The sequence below is a fragment of the Augochlora pura genome, chromosome 3 (assembly GCF_028453695.1).
Source record: "Augochlora pura isolate Apur16 chromosome 3, APUR_v2.2.1, whole genome shotgun sequence".
NCBI classification, from domain to species: Eukaryota; Metazoa; Arthropoda; class Insecta; order Hymenoptera; family Halictidae; genus Augochlora; species Augochlora pura.
In genome coordinates this window covers 16,376,352-16,396,787 of record NC_135774.1, presented here as the reverse complement: position 1 = coordinate 16,396,787, position 20,436 = coordinate 16,376,352, and the positions used below count along the sequence as shown (strand labels likewise).

Here is a 20,436-nt window from a genome sequence, read left to right as displayed (position 1 = left end):
AAGTGTTCTCATTGTATCCATTAATAGAAACCTTTACCTTTTCCTTTTTTTTTCTTTTTCTATGGCACAATTCATTTTATGGGAATACAGAGTCATGCATACGTCACATGTAAATTTCAATAAACATTGGACGTCTTAAAGATGTCCATTTTAAGTCTGAACATCTTACGCCTTAAAGTGTTCGTTTTTAAGACGTCTTATACCAGACATTAAAAGAACGCCCTTAAAGTGTCTTAAAGACGTCCAAAAACAGATGTCCTATAAAAGACGTCTTAAAAACGTCCCGAATTGGACATCATTTCAACGTCTGAAAGAAGAGTCATTTCTTTAAGTCACTCGAAATATATCTTCCAGACGATTTTTGTATTTTCCAATTATATCGGACGAACTTCTGAGGAAGCTATCTTTATGGAAAATTAAGCAATAAACCAATCTTAGCAACAACTTGTTTGCATATAAAGCGTAGAAACAAAATTCGCATCGTCATTTTTATCGTCCGGTTCCATCGTCCAAATTAAAGTTTTTATTTGAAAACATTTGTCTGCCATAATTACGATCTAGTAGACTGGTCCCTCTATAAATTAAACAAAATCTAAGTTGTTTAGCCTAGTTTTAACTCTTTTAGTGCTGACCTAAAGGGTCGTGAGTATCCGAAGGAAATGTAGAAAACTCGTTTCATGAAGTTTGATAAAATTTCGAAAAGAAATGGCAAGAATTTTGCAGAATCTGATAGCTACCAAATTCATGAAGGGGAGGGAAATAAGAAATGCAATTATTATTTAGTAAAAATATTAAGAGCACAATATTTCTTTAAGAGTAGTCAACAACGATATATTGTTCTTCGGCAGTAAGAGGGTTGAAAGCGTTACTGGATTTTAAAGTGTGTTCAAATATTATAACTTTAGCGTATCGTAAAAGATTTTCTCCATACATTGTATATTTATTTAAACATACAGCGTAGGAGTCAATGTTCTATTAGTAACTGAATATTTTTAGTTCTACATTTTCAATGGACCAATCACTTTTTACGATGGGCATATAGAATTCCTGTAAAGACTGGCCCGATCACGTAAAAGCGACGGATTTCGAATGTATCTAGAAAATGTTTATTCTCCATAAAGATCCGCAGTTAGCCAACTATTCTTTGCATGGTAATTGCTGGATGGTGTAAGCGGAGAATCTCTTCGAAATAACCGAAACTGTCGCGGCAGAATCGATTGCGATCCCTCGAATAAATAATAAGACGATCTATCTTATCTCAGGTATCCTGCGAACATAAATCACGTGTCAGGCGAGCACGTGCTCGGCTCGGTAATGCGGAAAAAGCTGTCAATAGGCTCGAAATAATGGCAGAACCGATATCGAATCGATTCTCGTCGAGGACTGTTCTTTTCGTGCGATTTCCCGATCAAAATGGAGATCACTTCGCGTGTCCATAACAGGAAGTTCGCCTTACATAACGAACCGACCTCCGTAGACAGTTTGCATGGTCGTCGAGCGATAAAATCGATGTCATTTCGCGTCTTTCAGATTCCAGACGCGCACGAGGTGTTGCCAGTTAATTGGTCAAGCATTTCTGTCGACCCGTTCTGCATTAAATAAGAAAGCTTCCGTCTCGAACGCGTTATAATTTCGTTACACGAATCGTGAACGCGGAACGACGCTGATTATAGACCGCGATTATTGCTTCATAATTATCGGCGCGTCGTAAATCACGCGATCGATCTTCCCGCAGTTCTCTGCCACCTCCTGTACATTTCCAAAGGCCGCCAGGCTAATTACAATATGGCAAATGCATGGCAATCACTTCCTCCGACTGTGTACAATAATGACGAGCTGTCTATTAATTTTCCTTTTTTTCTCTCCTTAGGGCGACACCGTACCTGGATCGCGGGCTAAATTGTTTTGCGCTCGGTGTTTCTACACATGAGCGATTTGCTTAGCATAATCGCTTGAAATGCCCAATGGCGTGAGAATAAAACGGTTCCGGGAAAAACTGGATACATGCACCGGCAGACGTTAAATTGCCACTGATTCATGCTGTCCAAGTTGATTAAGCGAAACCGGATGTAATTTTCCGCGCGATCCCAACAACGTGTCGTAAATTGCTACTGAAACGCGGCTGATATATTTTTAGACGTTTTTCTTTGCTCGATCCTTAATTGTTCGTGTGTCTGGAGCACTTTTATAGAGTGATTTGCAATAATTCGTGGCGGCGTCGAAACTGTAACAAGGGCTTGTGTGTTTCACATTCAAACGAAGGTTTGGAACACTATTTCTGCCGCGATTTTGTTTATACTTATTGTCTTCCGAAACTTATGTGTTTTTTAAATAGTTAGTTATATATAGATAATTTCAACGATATATTTGGATCATTTATTTTGAAAGTGATGCAAGTCCATTTCCTGTTGTCACGAGAAAATTAAAGGATTATTGTAAAATATAATTGCATTATGTTAAGTCTGCCAATGTTTCTAATTCATCAGTGTGTAATTTGATTATGTGAATATTACTTACAGGCAAATTTAACTAACAAATTCTACTATATGAATTTATTAAACACTACTTAATTAGGCTGTAAATTCTAGATTAATTCATCAATCTGCAAGATATGAATATATAATATACGCATGTAATTAAATATGCCTTATCTCAATAGGAGCAATAATAAAAGGAATTATCCTTTTCATCTTTTCATTTTTATTAGAAAGATGATCAAGCACAATAATGTTATTAAGCCAACAATAATTATAATAATAGTATTGTAATACAAGTTTTTCTTTATTCAATACTACAGCTTTTACAAATCACTAATTACTCCACAATAATTTATATAGATACATATATATAAAAACAAAATTCACATGTATTGAACTCACTATCAGAATTGGAGAACAAAAGGCGTTATTCAATCTTTTAAAAACAAAACACTGCAATGACCTGCATTATACAACATGCCGGAAAGAAAGCGAATATCAAAGTTATGCTACAACTCCTGTATTTTCTGTTATAACTGAAACAGGGATTATCTAATGTGATTATAATCGATCTTATGTCACAAAATGGTGTTGATATGTAAAATTATTTAACCCTTTGCACTCGAAGCCATTTTAAGTGTAAATCTGCAATAATTTTTCTAGCTTGTAGTATTTCTATTCTATTTAATAAAATGCGCTTTTGTGAATACGAAATAGATTCACTACTTATTTTCATCAGTTTCACTACTTAACAATTTTCTAAATCTGAACTTTATTTATATGAAGATTGTCTTGGGACGTAAAGGAACAATTTCAATGGTGTATCAGAGTCATCACTCGATCGCGAATGGTTAAAATTGAACACTATTATGAAATCCTTTTGGTGTCAAAAGACACCGAATGGTAGAAATAGGTTATGTACATTTTTATATCCACGATAAGCTGGTGGGAAATAATGTCACTGAATTAATTAAACAGCTATTGCGTGAAAAGACAACAAATGAGTTGTGACGAAATAGTTAAACTTAGAGAATAATTTGAAGTTAAAATTTGTAAACAAATTTGCAACAATTGTGTAAAGCACTTCAAATTAAAATTTAATTTTCAACAGATTCGATAGATTGAAAATAATGCACACTGTCTGTAATTCTCTTAGCAATCATAAATTTGTCAAATCAGCAGTTCTAGTTATCACACGACCACAAAGATGGCGAAATAATTTTCTGCAAAGCGTGGAAGCATGGCTGCAGATTTAATAATCCTCCAAAGATCAAAGTTATTGCAAACGCATAAAGCTCGCGATCATTAATCATTCATCCAGCATGAAATTTTTGAAATCACATTGTATGAATTCCAACATGGAAACGCAGTCATGAGTTGATTACTTAATCATTCATACGAATTTTCGCCACATCAAATGAATATCTTTCTGGTGAAAAGTATATTAATATAAAAGCAAGCGTGAATCATCTTAATCAAAAGCAAAGTGATTTTTTGCCTCGAAAAAGCCATGTAATATTAACCCAGTTACAGTGCACAACAATAGCAACAGGACGTGTTGTATCAGTTGCTGAATTACATTAAATTTGAAACAATAGTCAACAAGTCTATTATTTATTTTCTATAATTCAAACAAATTTTATGAATAGAATCGTTTATTTTTTTGTTTTCTAAACATCATTTCTGTATCTTTTTCGTCTTAATTTGCAACGTATTTCTAGAATGTTTCGATGAGATTATGAAAAGAAATGCTTAAGAAGTTAAAGTTTCAATTCAACTATGAAAATTACAGATTAAATTTTATTTAAAAACTAATTCGATATCTCTAATTTGTTAATATTATATTTAAACATCAGTAAAATTATATGAAGAACACAATAACCGGAGGGAGACATAGTAATTGACATACTTATCCTAGGCTGAATCAGATGTGAAACTTAAAAATACTATAGTCTTTTATTTTCTTGTCACTGCAAGTAGTAGCAAACCTGCAAACAAATCGTTTAAGTCATTGTACAGTAAACTAGTTTTAAAGAACGTTATATCGTTCTCAAAGGTGTCCGAATATATTTTACACCGAGTGAACGCGTCGCTGAAATCGGCGAACGTATACGAGCGTAGTAAACAGAGGTATCGATCAATCGGAAATCAAGCATCGAAATTCAGCTCCCCGATTCATACTACGTTCTACTTCAAGAGGAAAAATCCGCGCATCTGTGTTGGCACATAAGTCATTGGAATAATTACGAGCACGCGGCTAGTGCAGTGGTTCGAAGGTTAATAAAGTCTCATTACGTATTCGTGGAACAACCCGCGACCTATTGTCTACTTTCGAAATTATTCAAAGACCGGCGTGTTCATCAATCTTTGATCAAGCCTGTGCCCGTTGGTGTCGTCGTTGGACACATGTAAATCTCTTAATAAAATTTCCAAACGTGGACGCGATCCGCGGGCAGCATCAACCTCGGAACAAGAGATTAATAATACTCCGTTGTGATTTCATATTCCGTCACTGTCATTCAGGAATGTTCCTTCTACTCCCATTGAATCTGAAATAACGTTTCCGAGTCGCTCGTGCCAGCACGCCACATCTTGGCGATTCTTCGGAGTGTGTTTACACAGACTGGTCAACAGTGGGTAATTTTGACCGCTACGCCGTATATTTAAATAAATATAATGAGTTGGCGAATAAATTCGTAGAATTTTTGTTCTCGTGCATTAATTAGCAAAGTGAGTAAGCTATTCGAAAGATCTCTTTCGGCTCTACAAAACTGATACTTGATTTTTGGAATAATTTAATTTTTCATAGATTTTTAGAAATGGGAGCAAAAAATATTATTTTCGATATCTGCTATTCTGCGATTTTCATTATTATTATATTATTAAATTTACATTTTTGTTACTAGTTTTATACCTCGATTGTTCAACAATATGTTTCAAGAGGTATGATATTTTAAAAATTACTATTTATAATGATCGACGCCATTTCATATATTTCACATGATTTTATGATTTGTTGTCTTTTGCTATTATTTCTGTACGAAATAAATAATGAACGAAACATGCTTTCGAGTAAATTGCAGTTCTTAAAAATCTATCGAAATGTTGCCATCAGATATAATATTAACCCTTTGCGCTCGAAGCCATTTTAACTGTAAATGTGAAATAATTTTCCTGGCTCGCAGTATTCTTGTTCTATGCAATAAAGAGTGCACTTTCATACGTACGAAATTGATCCTTGGGACTCGTAGCTACAGTTTCACTACTCAGCAATGTTTCAAATCTAAACTTTATTGTTATAAAAATTATTTTCGAACGTAATAAAATAATTTTAGTGGTGCCTCAGAGTCACCATTCGAGTGCAAAGGGTTAAAATCATAGAAAAATAAATGTAAGATGAAGGTACCTATTATGGAACGCTATTTACGGGGACGTAAGATTATTATCAATTTCATTACAATTTTGTAACATTTATTTAATACGAATAAAAAACATTCCGCGTAAAGCAATGCATTACGAGCATGTATCATTATGGAATATCGTTTTTGGACCATGTCCCCGTGTTACTTATTCACGTTCCTATTTCGGAACGGGAATTTCTCCCTCTACAAACAACAGATTTGCATATATCATAAATTGTAAACATCAATTTGAACCGTTTACAAAGTGTAAGATATGTTTTTTATTACTATGTCTTAATTTATACGGAAAGGTTTTAGATAAACAATTAATATTGTGTTTAATTTCATTATATTCGTTAATAAAAAACTTATACATGTGTATACTTGAAAGTGTATAATATGAACAGTGTACACCTGAACTACTAATACCTTTCTAATTCCTTTTTGCATCTCGATCATCTTTTCCTATAATCTTTTACTCTCATTGGCTAACTTGTATCTTTTATCCCTGCAGTTCCTCTCCTACAGCCTGCCTTTCTCTGTTTTATTATTTGTTGCTCTTCATTTTCTTTTTAATAAGCACTTCACCGCACAGAGATTCCGACGGAACCTCATATAATCACGCATATAAACACACGCATGTATATGTATACACACATGGTCACCAGTTTATATCGATCCAGAGGAATATCTTAAAAACCGTTGGTAATACTGAAAAACGTTTCAAACAAAAGTTAGTTTTAGGGAGCACATGAAGGAAATGTAAAGGTCAATTGCCTTTATTCAAACGGAGTAACTTAGTTTTTGTTGCACTAATCGGTGCAACTTGTTATTTTTTTACGTAAAAAGTACTAAGTACATTTATTGCAGAAGTTAATTGGTTTAGAATATATTTTAAGTTTATTTTTATATTCTATATTTAATATTTTATTTTTTATATAATAAGTTTCAATAACTAATACCTGTCGCTACTAAAATATTTTGTTCTGCTGGCGATACCTGAAAAATAATGTACGTACAGAACTGCATAACTCCGGCTGATGTATTATTATATAATATATTAAATTATTATTATTATTATATTATATTATATATGTTATATCATATCATATCATACTGTATTATATTGTATCATATCGTATCGTATCGTATCGCATCGCATCGCATCGCATCGTGTCGTATATTACATTATATTAAATTATATTATGTTATACTAATATTTATCATACGATGTATACAATTTCCATGGAAACTTTTATGGAAATAATGGAATACGTTAAAAGATCTTTTAGAGACGCGTAAATCTCTGCACACAAACTGAAGGTCGCATCATGGAATAGCAACTTCAATAGCCTACTTTGAATGCACTCTGCATCACTAAAATTAAAATATCTTTTAAACCAATGAATTTTCGCAATAAGCGCTGTGTATTCTTTTTATAGAAGATAAGTAGATGCATCGATTGGTGTAACAAAAACGATTCCATTTAGATAAATGAAGTTGACCTCATAGCTTCTTTACGTGGATCTAGAAATGCTAGAAGATGCGTCGATCTAGAAAACTCTTACTAATATAAACTTATATACCTCCAAAAGATATTCCATTTTTATTTCAAACATTTTTCGGTATCATCAACGGTTTGCAAAATAGTGGTCCGGATCCATTTAATAATATATCTGACATATGAAACACTGACGTTGTTCCATAAATGGGGACAATGGAAACACTGATGCTCACAGTATGTTCATAGTATGTTATTCCTTAGAAATGTTTTTTACATCTGATTGTTACATAACAATACTTGCTTGAGTGAATTTATGAGTAGAATATATTGTGATAGAAATACATTTCAGTAGAGTTTCATATTCTCTATCTATTTTTTATTGTATTGTTTGTTATATTGTTTCAAGAAGGGGTCACAATGTGGACAGTGTTTCATAATAGGTACTTTTACCCTTACGTACATATTAAGAAATAACATTCAACAAGTTCTGATAGAAAGAACAGCTTCAATATGATATTTTCAAAGTAAAATTCTCTGTCCTATGTTTGTTATACATATTCTGCAATGTTTCAGTTATAATTACAAGAAAGTTTCATTGCTCTGGCTCGACATTGCTAAAAGTTTGAGGACGTTGTCACGAAATTCGTTAAAAGTTCCCACTCTTCCGAAGCAGACACGTCACAAAAGAAGGAAGTAACATTCCGTTCCCACACGGCGCTAATTTTATGTACGTATCTGATTAGCTCCGCACCTGATCTTAGATATCATTGAGTCAATTGGTAGCAAGCTACGGGCGATTTTTTCTAATTACATGGATATTTGTATCGAGCCGCAAAATTTTGCTTTGCGATCAATTATTGCCACTGAGGAATTAAGGGAAAAGAAAATCCGCTCGAAGCACAGTGGCCTGGGAATTCGTTTTTTATGGCTGATATTACTTTGTTATTATTTCAAGCTTCAGACTATAATAGGTCATTGAAACAGTTTTAACATCAACTAGGATATTATGAGGTCACAAATATGTATCTATTAACATTTAAAAAATTCTTTACTGTTTATAAACAAAAATCTTTTTCGCAAGCTTTTATATTAGCATATATAGAAAAATAAATACTGACCAACGTTTGTTAGAAATATTCTCTTAAGGTTATCGGTAAACAGAACATCAGAAAATTAATCGGTAATTTAAATATTTTGTGGTTTTCTAAAAATTGATTTTGCAATCGGAAAATCTGAAAAAATTCTCAACTGTGTATCTAAAGGGATAGAAGCTCTATGATTTTTTTCACAATTTTCTATTGAACAAAATAGAGCTGTAAGCGTAAATAACGATCAACCGTGTGATCACTCCACAGTAGAGACATCAAGCTGACACTTCGAGGAAAAAGTTTTCTCTCGAGAAAACAATTCTGTTGCTTGGTACTATAACTGAATAAACAGTAACCGAATTACTCAATTATATTACTTATTTTTTGTAATTTAGACGTGTTTTGTGAATACCATAATTATTTTTTTGTTTTGAAAAGAATTATTTTAGTATTTTGTTATCTTTATTTGCAACCCGTTTCTCAAGTATATCAACAGTGTCATGGTAAAAACACATCAAACCTTGAGTCAGAAATTTAAAAAATTACTATCCGCAAGAACATTTGTTTTGTAGAAATTGTTTCCATTGCACTATTTCACTTGAAAGCTAGCCAAGGTATGATTAAAATCAAATTTCCGTTTGCTAAAATTGAGAATTACTTTGTAATTAGTATTATTTACTAGCTTGTGGTCTTTCTCTAACTCTCTGTCTTCATTGAGAAGCAAGACCTTCAAATCGTTCTGCTAGGTATTCAACAAAAGCAACATAAATTCCCAGAAGCGACTCATAAAACCCTGGGGCATCGCTCGATATGTACTTCTTAACAGTATAAAAAGAAGAGACCGGAACCTGGCCGGAAAAGCGAAAATATATGCGTTTCGATAAAATTAACTTACCAACAACGTCCGTTACCATTTATACACGCAATTAATTCAAAATATATACTTAAAATTTTAAACAGATGCATTGATTCGCTTAATGAAAGAAACATTTAATGAGAGACATGTATCGAATGTGTGAGTTTTTAATAGAATATGAGGAAAAATAATTTTCTCAAATGCGTACTCACATTTAGAAACTTTGGGCAAAATTATATGTTACTGACTAGAACAAAAGTCAAGATCTGTAAAAATATAAAAGATGTCTCTTTACAATGCCAATATAAAATCGAAAATTTAAATATTTCTTGATTCTCTAAAAACCGGATTTGCAATCGAAAAATCTGAAAAAATTCTCGAATGTGTATCTAAGAGGATAGAAGCTTCACAATTTTTTAAAATGATTTTCTGTTGAATGGATTAGGAGAAATATAAATAACATTGTTTACATATCTACGTTCTGAAATCATCGACAAACGTTTACATCAACTCTTATTTTATCGACGAATGTTATTATTGACACTTTGTCAATAAAAAATGTGAAAATAGAAACAACAAAGATATGTTTGTTATTATTTTATTAATCAACATTTTTATTAATTGTCATACATTACACGACGATTCTAAGAAAGGTAAAGCAATTTAAGTTGATACTTATACGTACAAAATATAGATTTCTTAACATTGATTAGTCGATTATTATAAATTATACAGAATCATATATAAATTATAACATAATTTTACTTGTTAGAAATAATTATATAAAATACATTATTTGCTAATACTTTAAGAAAGTTAATTTCTGTGTTACTTTATATTAAATATTAACTAGCTATAAATAGAAGTTTACAGCACATTAATCACAAATTGTATCATATATTATTTTTTAAAAAAATGTACTTACACTACTTTACATAAAGTAGTGTTTACTTTTCGTAAAACGAGGGTCGATGTAAACATTCGCCGACGATTTAAACGTGTCGATATAACGTATATCGTAATTATATTATAACAATGCCGATAATATATTGCTAACGTCGTGTCGATAAAATCATTGTCGGTGACTTTAAGGTAATCCGAGAGATATAGCTAGAATCGTAAATCGCATTCAACCTTGTAACCACCCCAATAGTGGAGATACCAAGGGAAATACTCGTGGGAAAAGTTTTCTTCGCAGAACTTATCGATTCGTGCATACCAAGTTCATTTCGACTTTGAACACTTTTACCAGGCTTATATACCGCTAGTCCTTGCGTCATGTTTTTATTACTATGCACTGTACCTGGATTAATTTTGCATGTTTTTTCGCCGCATGCCTTGATTATCGAGCAACTCTCATGCAAACATCACGTTATACCTAACCTTAGTATTCTATACTTTTTTAATAATATCATCAGTATTAAAGCACATATGTACAATAAATAATGCTACATAATTTAATATGGAATATTTCACTTTTTACATTTCTGTAATAAAATTATTTTTACTTAGATTTGATCTCAGTAATTGAAGCACAGTAATTAGATCAGTATGCTGGAATTGACGCACAGTAATTAGGAAATCCTCGGTAACTGACACATAGAAATTAACTATTCATATTTTCAAGAACAGTAATTTATCCATCAATTGTTTTCCTCATTTCGTTAACCCTTATCACTCCAACCGGTAATAATACTGCCAAGCTTAAGCCGACGTTCCAGCGTTCTGTACAGTTCTTGGAGTGATAAGGGTTACATATTATGTGCTTTATGCATGTGTTCCATCTAATCCAGGTTACCAAAATAACCTCTCTGACAGTGATGTTACAAAAACATCTTAGGCGGAATTTGACTAGCAACAAATGTATAATACGATGCACAAAGTAGTCTGTTTACCGAGGTCATGTTTTCCAAAGTTTACATGGTCATGATGTTAATTTGCATTAAAGTGTTTATTTCGTTTACTCCATCGTGTAGCCCAGGTTAAATTACAATCTGCATGTATAAAGATTTTATCTTGAAACGATCTTGGACATCAAACATGAAAGAGAAACATGAAATTACTGCCTGTGGCTATCCCAAGATAGCGAAGGCGATGAGCACAAACCTGTGCAAGTAAATAACATGTTTACCATCACGCTTGAATGACTTTTGACGGCGCATCATCAAACATTGTCTTGGAAAACTAAATCTTGGAATACCGACAGACAATCCCACGTTTCGTTCTCACGTTCGATACAAAGATCATTTCAAGATCAAATCGTTATACATGCTCAATGTATTTAAACCCGTGCAGGACGAATAGGAATCATTCGAAGAAAAGATTACGCTTCGAAATCCGTTTATGCTTGATTTTGGCATGGGTTAGAAATAATCTTGCTTTGGCCTGTACGAGGTCCACTTATACAAAATTTACAAAGAATATTCACGTTTAGGATTATAAAATGTTCTAATACAAAATAAATAGAAAATAACGCAATTTTTCTTTTATGGTCTGGTCAGTATAGAAGTGGCCTGCGAAGTGTACCAATTTGAACCTAATCGAGAATATTTGGCCAAAATTTAAGAAATTGACTCACAAGGAAAAAGCAGGAACTGAAAAAAAACTTCGAAATATGATAAAATTGTCGTGGAAAGTTTCAAAGGTGACATATGAGCACGCGGTAATGCACCAAAATATTAATAATTCAATGATAAGAAACTTTTTTCCACAGGGCATTTTGCTTCCTTTTGATAATAAATAAAAATTTTCGTTATTTTGTTATTTACTTTATTTAAATACCCATCAACGTTCTCCATTTGTCTTACCTTTGCGTAAGAACATTTTATAATTCCGAATGCAAATATTTTCTGTAAATTTTATATTAGTGTATATGATTATAAATTTATTGGTGCAATAAAAGAATGTATATTCTACATTTGTATATTCATTTATCATTATATTATATTATTCTTATATTACATACAACTTCGAGAAAATATGTTTTGGATCAAATTCCAATATCGTAATATCCACTATAATAAGTTAAATTCCATCTAAAATGTTTTTTGCAACATCACTGTTGGAGCAGACATTTAGGTAACTCGGTTTCGGCGGGACACCCTGTATATTTCGCTTATAACAAAATTCGTTCTTATATGAAACACATCAACGCGTAAATTAAATGTAGCAAGAAGTACGATGTAGGTAAAAGAAACTAGATATTTGATTCGTCGAAAACTTCGGACGTCACTTTAATAGACACAGAGTAATTGACACACTTGTCCTGGCATGTATTCGATGATCTCTGTGTTTTGCATGTCTTATCGCGCGGAAGTAAATGGACTGTTGTTGAACAGTGTGACGATGTGGAGCAACGCGTGAACTAATTGTGACGTGCTCGTCGGTTATGTTTGGACGACATTCGAAGAGACATTTGCATCAGTTTGCCCGAGATTTACTGCGGCATACTGTTGGAATGGTCTTCCGAATGTAAGCACGAACTCAGTGCTAATTCATGCGAGTTGGGCGTAACACGATTTACATCGAGCTCCAGAATTTCTCGAAAATATTTCAACGTAACTGAAACGAGAGTATCAAAACTAAAAATCTTTCATAGTTCTTCATTTACGATAATTATTCAGCTGCCTCGTTCTAGCTGAGTTCGCCTCTCATTGGTCAGAGTCTTCATCACGAGTTCGTCAAGATATTGTAGAGCAATAGGTAAATAAATAAAGCAATAAATATAAAAATACATGCTAATCGTGCAGAACAATAATGCTGTTACAGAGATAAACAGCATCATGTAGACTCGACACATGTTGTTCATAATTAGAATCAAATAAAATCACAGAAAATCCGTAAACATATTATTGGATCAAATAATAGTTTTTCAAGATTGAAAGAGAAATATGTAAAACTTGACGAATATAACTAAACGAAAGGGGTGAAAATTGCAGACCCTATATAAAAGCATGTATAGAACATGCATGTGCCGAGTGATCTAATTTATCAAGAATCAAAAGTATATATATAAAAGATAAGAGGAGCGGACGAGAATTACCTTCATAACAGTTCGGATATCATTCTCGAAATATGGATTACTGTACGAGGAACTGTAGCCTTGATTTGGGGGCGTGTATTATAGTCAATCTGGAGTATCCCACATAAATGAATAATATTAAGAGGAGTCAATCTTCTGGAAATAGCGGTCTGAATGACGTCGACGACAACGCCCGCGCAAAGGAGCAGGTCAGTTAAAATTTGTATAGTTCAACGGGGGGGGACAAGGGTGGGTTAGGGGCGGAATCTCCCAAAAGAATCCCGGATGTCTTAGAACGAAGACCTCGGGTCCGTTTAAATGGAAATGAGCGTGGACTGTATAGCAGGATTACCAATGTAGTGTATACTCGCCGGTGAATCGAACTGTTATAGCTTCTCATGACTCGACGCTTCCGAAGGTACGGCATCGATGAGATTTACTGAATTTTCTCGCGGAATAATTCAAAGGGGTTCGAATGAGACGAACGTGAAAATATCCAGGACCGCTGCGAGACGAACAATCGTTCTTTTCTTGGCGACTAACGGTACACGCAATAACAATAGACAGTAATAATAATTTTTTCGGCGTCGAACCATGGGGCGCCGATACAGAAATATTTGCTTATGTATTCGAGCAGAGACCATAACTGTTCTAACCAAAACGAGAGCAAAATGAAGCACAACCGTTCAGGATTGTTTAAAATGATTTTGGTTAGTAATAACTAGGCGGTGGATTTTCATGCATTTACTGGAAAAATGAGTAGCTGGATTATAATATTATTAAGTATAATATTATTATTAGTATATTTACGAAGTAATGTGATAAACAGTTCCGGGAGGGGGTTCAAAGTCGCGAGTTGAGGAGCGGTTTTTTAGTGGGTAAGAATTCCACATAACCTGGGGAATGCACGGCCCATCCCGCGTATCTTGCTGAAGATTTTTCCGCTTCCCTGCCCCCCCCCCCTCCCCCCAAAAAAGTATATTTACTAATATTATTAGCATAAATATTATATAGAATTAATTAGTATTATATAGAATTCTATAATAGAGAATTTAATAATACTGTTACAGTATTTTCAATATATTAAAGTTATTAAAATAAACAACTCACTTTTATTTAAATTCTGTTTCGTAGAATCGACGTAGAAAACTTGTATTTTGCATGAAGATCCGCAATAGTATCAATAACCATCGGTTAGCAACAGCTATTATGATATTCACAACTATATGTATATTTGTTACGAATAATCATTATCGACGAACAAAATTTGATGTTGGTCATTTATTATTACCAGAGCGTGAATTTGTAAGTGAAATCATGGTCTTGAAATATTTAAAAGCATTCAATATATATATTGGAATATTTTCATTCCATAAAAATTTTAATTACTAGTTTAATTTAACTACTTTTCATCTTATTTTGTAATATGCTTCAATACGCAAGTAACTGTGAGAAGACAAAGTGTTATTTGTCGACATCGATTACCGTTAAGCGATAGAAAATTCTGATCATCGATCATGGTTATTCTTAATCAATGTAATACTTCTTGTTGTTCGCGATAGTTATCCAGAAGCAAAACTTATTTTCTTCAATTACAATGATTATCCGTAACGATTTAGCATTCTAGTTATCTATAATGGTTAATCGAAACCGAAATTTTATTGTGATAATTCATAAAATAAAATATATCATCAAATATAACCATAGCACATGAAAGTCAATCTTTTTGAATCATTGCATTTGATAAATTTTCTTTAAAATTTAACGATTTATGTAATTTAAACTCAACTTTCTATCGACGTTTTTTCTTAGTAAATTTTTAACATAACTGTTATTTTTGGTCTCTTTATTCGGTCATTTATCATCCCAACAAATCATCAGGAAGTGATGATTGTTGGTTTCAATTCAACTTTGCGCAAAAATATAGTATTCGAGAATATTGAAACGACATTTCTTCCGAACCTTGCATTTTATTTGTAGGAAACGGTATAACCTTTGATCTTAGTGTGGCAAATATATCTTCTTACTTACAATTTACTGTACAGTGGAGTTTCTTAAAGAATATATTTTCAAAAATATTACTTATTGATCCTTTTTATCAATTACGCTTTTCGCTCGAACAGATGAAATCTTATATAGGGTTTTCCAGTAAGAGCGGGTCGATTATATATATGGAATATGACACCGTTCAAATGTCCCCAGCGGCTTTGCACGGTGGCACGTATCCGAGAGGTCCAATTATCAATGACTTTGCCGCATAGCTCTTGCTGAATTTGAGCGATGGCCTGGGCTATGTTGACTTTGAGAGCGTTGGCCGATTGTGGCTTACTGGTATAGACTTGCGACTTCAGAAAACCCCACAAGAAGGAGTCTAGAGGGGTTAAATCGCACGATCTTGTTGGTCAATTCCAGTCAGCGAACAAACAGCGTTGTCTGTGGTCATTAACCTTGAGCTCCTGGGTCAGGTGGATCTTGTACAGGTGTAGGCCCAAATCCAGACGCAAAATTTGCCAAGTTGAAGCCTGCGAAAGACCAAGTTCTTGTGCACGGCGAGGAATTGACTGCCTCGGATTCTCCTGCACACTTTCACGGACAGCGGCGATGTTCTCGGCCGATCTGGCTTTCCGTTGACGTACGCGTGTTGGCTGATCATTTACCGAGTCGATCGTCTAGAATTTGGCCACCAAACGTTGGAGGGTCGACTTTGCAGGGCCACCGCGTCTACCATAAAATGGGCGCAACGCGCGCAACATTTTTACTAACGAACACTGATTTTGATAATACAATTTTATCATTTGGGTGTGTTTCTCAATCGTGTAACTTGCCATGGTGATTTGGCATAACCGACTGAATTGGAAACAACAGATTTAATCGACGCATTCAAAACAACATGGCCGCTACAGACTGTCAACATCGACCCGTCCCTATTGGAATTATAATTATAATTTGTAACATTGATGCAAAAAGTCGTGCACAAAGTTTGGAATATACAAAAAAATATATCTACATAGGGAAATATATATTAAAATATATTTGCATAGAGAAATTTGTCGTTGGGTAACAACGGCTTGGCAATTGAAATTCATCGTTTGTTAAGCATTAGCGGATTGCGTGTCTTCCTGCGAAATGCAAAGCCGCAAGAAACACAAACCGAGTAGACATTTTCTGATTCATTTATATCAGAGCAAAGCAAATAATGAAATAATATAGAAACCGATCGAAAAGTGCTACCAATTTTAGCATGAAAATTTAATTTGCTAGGTGGCAGATATTTGCCGAAAGTTTTCTCCTATACCATCCGCCAAACCGCAAACTTTCTTCAAAATTCTTGATTAATATTTCCAGCGGGTTCTCGACAAACTCGTCCATGCTGCCGACAAAATCTAATTCCATTTCTGCAACGCTGCAAACTTTAGAAGAAAATTTCCTCCCTTGCAAAACTTATTGTCAGTATAGCCCCTTGGGACACCTGAGCACCGCAGCTAAAACATGATTTCGAGCAGCAAAACGATGCATTTGACTACTCATGGTACATGCACGTAAACATAAAGATACACGTACACAGAAAATATTGCGGCGTTTATATAAAATATTTTTGAACTTTATATTAACTAATAAAAATATTTACCGAAACAGACAATTGATTGTGATATAGTAGCATAGAAATTGTCAGAAAAATTATGCTTAAGGAATGTATTGTACAGCGCAATAAAGTACTATTTTATATTTTGCATTATTAATTGTATTCTACTTTACTTACTTTACTTGTGTTCGATATATTTTCTGATTAAGTTTCTAAATGTTTCAGAGTAAGAAACTAAATGTTTCAGCACTTTACGTATACCTATGTGTACCATAAAGAGTCATTTGATCCATTATAAAATAAACATTAATTTTTAGAAACAAATTCGTAATTTATTAAAAGAAATATTTCGTAAAATAATTTCTAATTTCTAATAAAATAATCACACATATATATTTACTTTTACATATAATATAATGAATTAATTACACTTTTGCGTATGATTTGTTTCTCCTTCATTTTAAAGTAAATTTTGAAAGGGGTCATTTCATCTCGCTGGTACTTTTAATGTTAAAAAATTCTGGAAATTGAAAAACTCGAGACACTAGCTTTCCCTAGAAATTTATTTCATTTTTAGCTAACGAAATTGGAACCCAGAATAGTTTATTCAATAATGAAACATTAACAAGAAGCTGTTATGCTTTCTAAAGATTGATGGAGATACGATAATACGAGCGATGAGTTGAAGATCAGATCATGAGAACTCTCCCAAATGAAACCTCAAGATATTTTAAATAATTTTAAATAACATAGTATATAAATGATCATTTTATGCTGATCTTACCTAGAAGATCAAGCACACGCGGACAGAACATCCGCAGAAACAAATTCAATTGAAATTTCGTCTATTAGGCTATATGAGGGAAAATAATTTCGTTTTTCTCAACAAAGAACGTAATTATAGTTTTTCACAGTCAATTTTACATTTAAACCGCATGAACTTTATATATTTTGCTAGCTGATATAGTAAGGCTTTGTTTGTGAACAAGTTTGTTCAATTTAGCGCAATAGTTTTCCTTTGGTGCCAAGCAGCATTTTCGGCATATTTTATGTTTTTACTATAGATGAGGTAAACATGCTGTTCAAGCGAGACAAAAATTATTTGACGTGAACGGAGAAAATGTATTGACGGAACGCCGGTGCCAAAACTGGTTTGTAAAATTTTCTTTCGGCAATTTTTATGTTAAAGATGCACCACGTTCTAGACGGTCAGTTGAAGTTGATAAAAACAAAATAATGGTATTGATTGAAGTATATTGTATTGAGATAGCTGAAAGGTTAAATCCATTAACTTCGACTGCGATCACGTGAAATGTTTTAGTTTCATTTCAAAACTAATGAGTTCTGCATATTCTCAAACGTCAAGAAAAATCTCAAACGTCCATTTTTTAAGCGAATCGTCAGTGGGGATGAGAAATCAGTTGTCTACAAAAATGTTAAACACAAATGATCATGTAGTAAAAAAGATGAACCGACCCAAAGTATTTCCAAAATATAAATATTTATTTAAAAAATGTGATGCTGTCTATTTAGTGGGATTTTAAGGGAATCGTTCTTTTTTTAGTTTCTACCAGACAATATCACCATCAATTATGAAGTACTATAATTTCCAGATCTGACACCTTCGGATTACTACTTGTTGATTATTACTAAACAATATTTTTTAAACGGCAAAACCTTCGCTTCAAATAAAGACGTCAAAAATGACTTTAATCAAAAGTCAATCACGTCAAATCAAAGCCAGGAAGATGGCAAAAAGTATTGTATGAAAATGGAGAATACATATATGATTCAATAAAGTATTTAAAGACTATAAGAAAATCCTCGAGAAACCCAATAGAAACATTCCAGCACTTACCGAGCATCTTCAGAACCCTCCTGGATGACCTTCCAGGGTTGTTCCTGCAGCTGCCACCCTCCCCACTTCCGTGGCTCCTCTTCATCATGTTCGACTTCCTCAGCTTCAAGCCAATGAGAACATAGAGCACGGTGATAAGACTCATGGGCACGACGAAGAACAGAAACGTGGAAAGTTCGAACGAGTGCTGCACGATGACCTTCTTCATGGTGCAGCTGACCATGGTAGGGTCTTGATCCAGCTGCACGACACCGAATTGCAAAGCCATGGGCAAAGCGAAGCAAAGAGCGACGAGCCAGATGACTAGGATAAGTTTCACAGCTCTGGAGAGCTTGGACATAGTCTGTGCGAGGAAGGGGTGGCAAATTGCCACGTACCTCTCGACGGTGAATGCCGTGATGGTCAAAACCGACGCGTTCGCAGACGTTTCGCCTGCCAGGCCTCTTAAAATACAAAACCCCTCGCCGAATATGTAGGGGTACTTGCACCAGACCATGTATATCTCCGGCGGCAGGCCAGAGACCAGCAGCAACAGGTCTGACACCGCCAGACTGAACAGGTAGTAGTTGGTCGCTGTGTGCATCAACTTGTTGCGTGCGATCACGATGCACGTGCTGATGTTTCCGATGGTGCCGGTCACGAAGATGGTCACGTAGATCAGGATCACGGGCACCACGATGTAAAGCGGGTCTCTCCTGGCCTGACTGTTCAGCTGATTCTGATCACCCTTCGAGAAGTCATCGTCATGGGAACCAGTGCCGTTGTACCACCACGCGTAGTCCTGCAGGTAGTCCTGGGTCCCAGGGTAGCTGCTGCTAGAGGACGTCGTCACCGGCTCGTCCATTCTGATCACTGATAACTCCTACGCTCCATCAGAAGACACCCTCCCGAGCACAGTCCATCTTTTGCCTGATTGAACAACTAACTGGCTTACATCATTGACGGTTGATCCAATTCGATCGGGAGCCTCCGGGAAGGACTGGCAAACGTGATCGGGCCATTTAAGGGTCACAATCGAAAACTGGTCTCTTTTTTCGTTCCACGAGCGGTGTTGGCGGCTCACTACCTGGTCCGGTCTTCTTTTTGTTCACTTCACTAGTTCGCTTCGGGTCGCTTCACTGGTCGCTATAGGTGTCTCCGGTTTACCAATTCCGGGTTTTCGAGGGAGGAATCGAGAACCGCGAAACCGGGAATTACGAAACGGCGAACCGACACCGGCGCCGTGCGATTCACGACTGTCGGCGCGCGACCGACGCGGATCAAGACGCCGGTCACCGGCGATTCTGCGCAAACTACCATCACTGGCACCGTCCTCCGGTGTCGTCGTCAAAGTGATCCTTTTTGTTGGCGAGACTCCTCGGCCGACGCACAGTGGGTTGTTCGCCGGTTTCAGCCGGCCATAAGTCGACATTGTTAAACCTGTCGTAAGTAGAAATGAGTTTTTTCCTGGGAAATACTAGTAGGCAGACACTACACAGCTGATTTTGTTTCCGTTTTTACTTACAGAGATTCTTGAAACTATTTGGAGTTTAGTATAACTTTGACTTCGACGCTATATATTTAAATAAATGTATTAGATCCACCGGAAAATTCTGTCCGATAATGTAATTTTATTTTTCGATATATCGCATATATCTTTTTAAAAAAT

General features: G+C 34.8%; 1 protein-coding gene across 1 annotated transcript in view; it reads right to left on the bottom strand.

Annotated features, from left to right (window-relative positions):
- The window catches only part of LOC144479146 (pyrokinin-1 receptor), a 61,006-nt gene extending 41,000 nt beyond the window's left edge, over nt 1–20,006 (bottom strand). The window contains exon 1 of the mRNA XM_078176357.1: nt 18,789–20,006. Within this exon, the coding sequence (XP_078032483.1) occupies nt 18,789–19,632 (844 nt within the window). The 5' untranslated portion in view covers nt 19,633–20,006. The remainder of the gene's footprint in view (nt 1–18,788) is intronic.
- Nucleotides 20,007–20,436: the final 430 nt, after the last annotated feature.